Source organism: Neolamprologus brichardi, chromosome 17 (genome assembly GCF_056152115.1).
Source record: "Neolamprologus brichardi isolate AB-2024 chromosome 17, ASM5615211v1, whole genome shotgun sequence".
Lineage (NCBI taxonomy): Eukaryota > Metazoa > Chordata > Actinopteri > Cichliformes > Cichlidae > Neolamprologus > Neolamprologus brichardi.
In genome coordinates, this window is record NC_142120.1 from 13,685,369 (window position 1) to 13,691,084 (window position 5,716).

Consider the following 5,716-nt stretch of genomic DNA (forward strand, 5'->3'; position numbering starts at 1 on the left):
TAGTCTGGTAATGAATGGTTGTTTTTGCACAACACAACTTTGTTCAGCTAAAGAAATAACACAACACAAATGTATTTAATTGTTTTTATTTGAAATACACATGTAACCTGATACAGCGCTGTTCTTCTAAATGTACATTAATTCCAGTGATCGCCAGGACAAAAAAACTGCATATCTGGAATTATTTGTCAAATCTGACTGACAACAAAAGCACAAGCTCCATGATTTGTTGCTCCCATTGCGAGTGAGATTTCTACTTTTTTGACATTTAATAAGTTGCAGTTTTTTCAGGGTTGATAGCAGTTTAATTTATACTGAAAATAATGAGTTGCTGCCCTTATCAGCACTCTTGCTGCATAACTTAGAGAGTTATTATCTCTGTGCACTGTGGGGCTAGGGCATGAGTCATGAATTGGGTTGTTTTCTGTCTAAGCTAACATTGTTGTTGTTAAGGCAAAACCTATCATGGTCTACTACATCAAGTATACTTGGACATCTCAGCCAAGTTCAAAATTAAACCAGACCAGACATTAATTCATTAGAAGTTTGTAGGATAAAGCCTTGATTAACCCTTCATGTTTTTATATTTTGCTGGGGAAAATAATATGCACGTGTGTTTTGTGGCAGGTTGCTCTTAACAAAATGCCTAAAGATAAATTTTTAAATCGGATCTTTGCTAAGTTGTGTGTTATCTGTAGAGAAAGGTCCATCTTTTGAGTTAGGTGATGTTTTTATGGTTGAATTATGTAAAGGTCAGTGTTAAGTGGCTTAAGAAACATTAAAACATTCCACTAAAATGGTCAAGTACACATAATGAGTGAAAAAGCACCCGATGTCCAAAGAAAAACTTTGCTAGACCTCCAGGATACCTAGAGAGTTATTACTCTAGACCGAGTCGCAATATAATCTGGCTCCTTGGCTGCAAAACACAAGAACTGAAGGCTGCAACAAGACTTTTGTACAGTACTGTAACCTAATGCTGACGGAGAGAATAATACATCTAACCATTCATCATAATAAAATTGCTATCACTGGTTTTTGCACGCCTGGAGTACTTCAAAATATTAGCATATGAGTGAAAGGCCAAGCAGTTTCCAGGATCCACTTCTCACCCTCATATAACCTCTTAGATGCAAATGCCTTCGCGTGGCAGATAGTAGCCACTGTAAAGTGGTCATCACCTCTGACCCCTCTTCCTAAAGTTGTCCCATTTTCCCACTATTGATCCTTCAGATTCCTCTGACATTGAGAGTAAGTGTGACAATCCTCTTCCAGATAAAGGCATTTTAGGAGTTATTACCCATGGCTTACCCAGAGCTTATGTGTGAAACCTCTCCATACTGAAGGGGCACTGAAATGGACCATTAAAGTTAACTATGCCGGGGTAGTGTGTGGTTCAAAGGTTGCACTCTTTCTCCTGGAGTATTCTGTTCAGTAGCTTTTAAGTCCTCTGATGCTACAGATAGAGGCACATGAGGGTCAACTGGAAAAGGCAGACAATGAGGGAATTCAGCATGATGGGTAAGCAACTCTCATACATCAGTTCAACAATGTCTTTGTTGTAATTTGCAGGTTTGTGCCGTCCTTAACCTTCATTATTTTACTCTATTATCATATTTAATGTATTATTTTACTGTATTCATATTATCCGTTTATAATTTTGGGATTCTGCATTCTATGTGTATTTAATTTATTTATTTAATTTTTTAGTTTTTTCACCAAAAAGTTATTTAAATATGAAGATGTGTAAATTGTTATTATTTGATATCGGTTTTTTTAGAATGTGTTTGAAGCCAGAAAGAGGTCAGACCTGTTAAAAGGGAATGAAAATCAAAACCAAGTACATGTTATGCGACCTAAAATGTAGCACACATACACATGGTCATTTATTATATTGTATTACATACAGAAGCCATTCATAACTTTCTAGGAAACTGGAAATTCATACAATCAGTTCGTGTTTTTAAACCTGTTCAGGTTTAAAAGCTACTGGTCAAAAATAAATGTTTAGCACACTTTAAATATCTGTGGCTCAGGAAAAAGAGAGTTAATTTATCAGAAGGGGTGAATAAGGCTTGTACAAAGAAGTGCTCAAACAGATTAGAAAAGTGCCATATAAATAAGTGACAGGCCATTTATTGATTCAACAAGTTTATAAATGTAACCAGAATTTATTTTTAACGCTGAGAAAGTTCTTATGACTTTTGTCTGGAATTTGTTTTACTGATTTTTGTCCCTCAACAGAGAAAATAGAAGTGCTGACACTCACACTTGTCCTGCTGTGCACTGTCTCTGGATTTTCACAGAGTACGTATTACATTTCAGTAAGTTAAAGCTAGAAAGTTTTTAGCATTTTTGAGTTGACATTCTTTCAGTAAAGATAATCGTTTACAGATCTACGCCCTGACATTCCCGTAAACACCTTTCATGTTAATTATGCTAGTTGTTGTAACGGGAAAGTGCAGCTTTTTAGTGCTTATTTAAATGTATGAACTTTCTGTCATTGCATTGTACAACAGGACTGACTTTCGCTCAGATAGACGGATGGAACAGCCATGACCAGTCTGACTTGAGAAATAAGGAGCTTAGCGATGTTTTTACATCTGCAGAGATGAGAAAAAATGGCACAGAAAATATTACTGAGGAATCCACTCAAATGACAAAAACTGAGGAACAGAGGGGTGAAAGGAATACCTCAGAGAGGAACCCTACTAGAGAGCTTGTCGAGAAAGTAAAGACTGTGATGGAAAGAAGGGGAGATGGACTGACTTCACAGATAGAAACAGAAATGGAGGAAAACACAGAGCGTGAAACGACCACAGCTGGCAGCATAGAAGGACTCTTTGTAAAGAAAAGCGATGAAGGCTACACCCCTGAGAAATTTCTCACAAGTAGTCTTTTACAAGAAGGAAGAAAAAGAAAGATCTACTCTGTACCAGACACAGCTGAATATGTAGATACAGATAAAGAGGATGCATCAAAAATGAGAGAAAATGGACCGAGTTTGGACCCTGCCTCAAAGACAGAGACACACAATGAGAGCAGGAGACTGACGCGTACTGGGAAAAAATGGAAAATAGATCATGATCACGATGCAGTGATACCAGAGGAAGCGAATCACAACAGGATAGATGTGAAAGTGAAGAGAAGTGATCAAATAGAGAGGCTGAAACAAAAAATGGTTGAAGAGGAGCAAGAAGGAGAGCTAGTTGCAGGGATCAGTCATCAGGAGAAGAGAAGAGCGGCACAAACTATAAAAGAAATAGGAGACAAGGAGAAGGGCGCAAAAAAGAGTGAGGACATAGCCCATGCAGTCTATAAGGAATTAATAGAAAAAGAAGATCAGGTATTAATTAACAACATTGCATCTCCTTTAAGTATATTTCCTGCTCAGGTAGAAAATGCCACAATTCAAATTATCATCCATTCTCAAAATAAGCCTCCTGCTTATCACATCTCCCCTTCACTTCCTGTCACACCCACACAAATTCCTCCAGACTCCTCTCACCCTCCCACCCTTTACACCACGGATAGTTTTCAGTCTCCTTCTGTCAATATTCACATTCCTAACTCAGTCAGTCACATCACAGACTTAACAGAGAGTCCGGGGGGCCATCTCAAGCAGAAAGAAATGGAAGTGAAGGCTGGCTCAGTTATAGAAGATGTGATGGCTAAAAATGTTTTGTTGAAACCAGCATGGAAAGAGGTACAAACACACAGAGCAGAGGACAAGGGGGAAATAAACAGAGTTGTGCAACCATATGAGGGTGAATTTATCTTCTTGGTCCAAACAGCAACAACACAACCCAACAAAGCAAAGTTTTTCACCAGAGAGCCAAACTCAACATCAAAAATAAATGCCGTTTTATCTGCTGAAGTGCCTTGGCTTGCACACAAATCAAACACGTCGCAGTCGATGGGCAAATACCGAAATGTTGAACTGATGGAGAATTACACCAAACTTACAGGGAAGCAAAATAAAGCATCTTCTCCGCAACCACAGCTGAACAAACCTTCAGACAAACCACAGCTCGGAACTGCCAAAACACCTTCACCGAGGCCAGTGAAAAACAACAAGCAAAGCAAAAATAAGACCATCAAGAAGTCCAAGGAAAAGAGAAGGAAGAAGAACAATAAAACCCAAAAGCCACCAAAGAAGAAGAAAGAAATCTTCCCACCAATGCAGTTTCCTTACTTTATGGACAACTATTGTCCAATTGAGTGTGCCTGCTATGGAAGGTAAGACAAAGGATACTGAAATGAGACTAAGATACCCTTTCAATATTCTTAATATTAAATCACTAATGATTCTTTATTTGTATGTGTTGTTTTTAGAGTGGTCCAGTGCTCAGACAAAGGTGTGGATAAGGTTCCTTATGGTATCCCCTATAATTCCCGCTACATCCTCCTTATGAATAACTACATCAACAGCATCCAGCTGGACCTGCTAAATCAATATGATTCTATGGAGTTCCTTGTACTAAGCAACAATCGTCTCACAGATGGTTCCATTGAGGGAGCTTTTGAAGGGGTCCCAGCTCTGAAACGCCTCTACTTGGATAGGAATCTCTTACAAAGGGTGCCAGCAGACCTTCCAGCTTCTCTGGAGGAGCTTCGTCTGGACAACAACCGCCTGACGGTGATGTCGAAGGCAGCCTGGGCATGGTGCCCTGGCCTCTTGGTTCTGAGCCTCAGCAACAACAGCCTTTGGAATAATTCAGTTCCTAATGGCGTGCTCTCCCCTCTAGGGAACCTGCGCACTCTAAACCTGGATCACAACATGTTGATCTCAGTACCTCTGGGGTTACCATTGTCAATCAAAGAGCTCTATCTTAAGGGTAACCTCCTTGAGAGTTTTGGCCGAGGAGCTTTCAACGGGAAATCAGGGTTGGTGGTGTTGGACCTGAGTGAAAACAGACTGACAAACAAAGGGCTAGATAGGGATTCCTTTCTCAATACAACATTCTTGGAAAGCATCAACTTAGAGGGGAACAGACTAAAACAGGTGCCACAACACCTTCCTCTATCTGTTAAAACTCTAAATTTGGAGGGAAACTTCATATCCTCCATAAAGAAATCAGCTTTCAGAAGTTTGAAAAAGCTAGAGCACCTAGGCTTAGCATGGAATAAAATCTTTAAAGTGACAACAGGTGCATTCAGGATGCTGCCCGTACTGCACCAGTTAGACCTGAGTCACAACACACTGAAACAGGTGCCCAGACAGTTACCTAAGGGTTTGCACTCAGTAGCACTCAAGCACAACAAGATTCGGTCAGTGCCGCGTGATGCTTTCTGCTGGGGCAATAATACTCTCAGCGGACTTGTGAAAGTGCAGTTGGAGCACAATATCATTGATATGGCAAAGCTGGATGCACATGCCTTCAGATGCTTACGGGGCTTCCAGGTGGTGCACTTCTATTGAGCATCTGAAAAGTTTCATAGGCTTGGAATTTTTTTATGCACACAATTGAAATAAAAGTTTATAGTACTGAATCCTGCTTTGAAAGTTTTATCCAAGACCTGTGGTGAATGCCACTATTACGAGAAACCAATGATGAAACTCAAAAACAATATTTATTGTGTGTGAAATTCAGTTTATTGTGTGTGACCCACCAAAGTCTCAGTGTCGGACTATTTTTATGACTCAGGCTGCTTTTCCCCAAATCCCTTATATGGTAGGAAAACATCTGTTTGCATGCAGCATGAGCAGCCTAAG

At 39.7% G+C, this 5,716-nt stretch overlaps 1 protein-coding gene across 1 annotated transcript; it reads left to right on the top strand.

The window, feature by feature from the left end:
- The first annotated feature begins 1,455 nt into the window (after positions 1–1,455).
- wu:fc23c09 (uncharacterized) lies at positions 1,456–5,422 on the top strand. The gene is made up of 4 exons (XM_087830938.1): positions 1,456–1,521; positions 2,245–2,307; positions 2,520–4,239; positions 4,336–5,422. The coding sequence occupies exons 1-4, from the start codon at positions 1,473–1,475 to the stop codon at positions 5,420–5,422; spliced, it is 2,919 nt and encodes a 972-aa protein (XP_087687064.1). The 5' UTR covers positions 1,456–1,472.
- Positions 5,423–5,716: the final 294 nt, after the last annotated feature.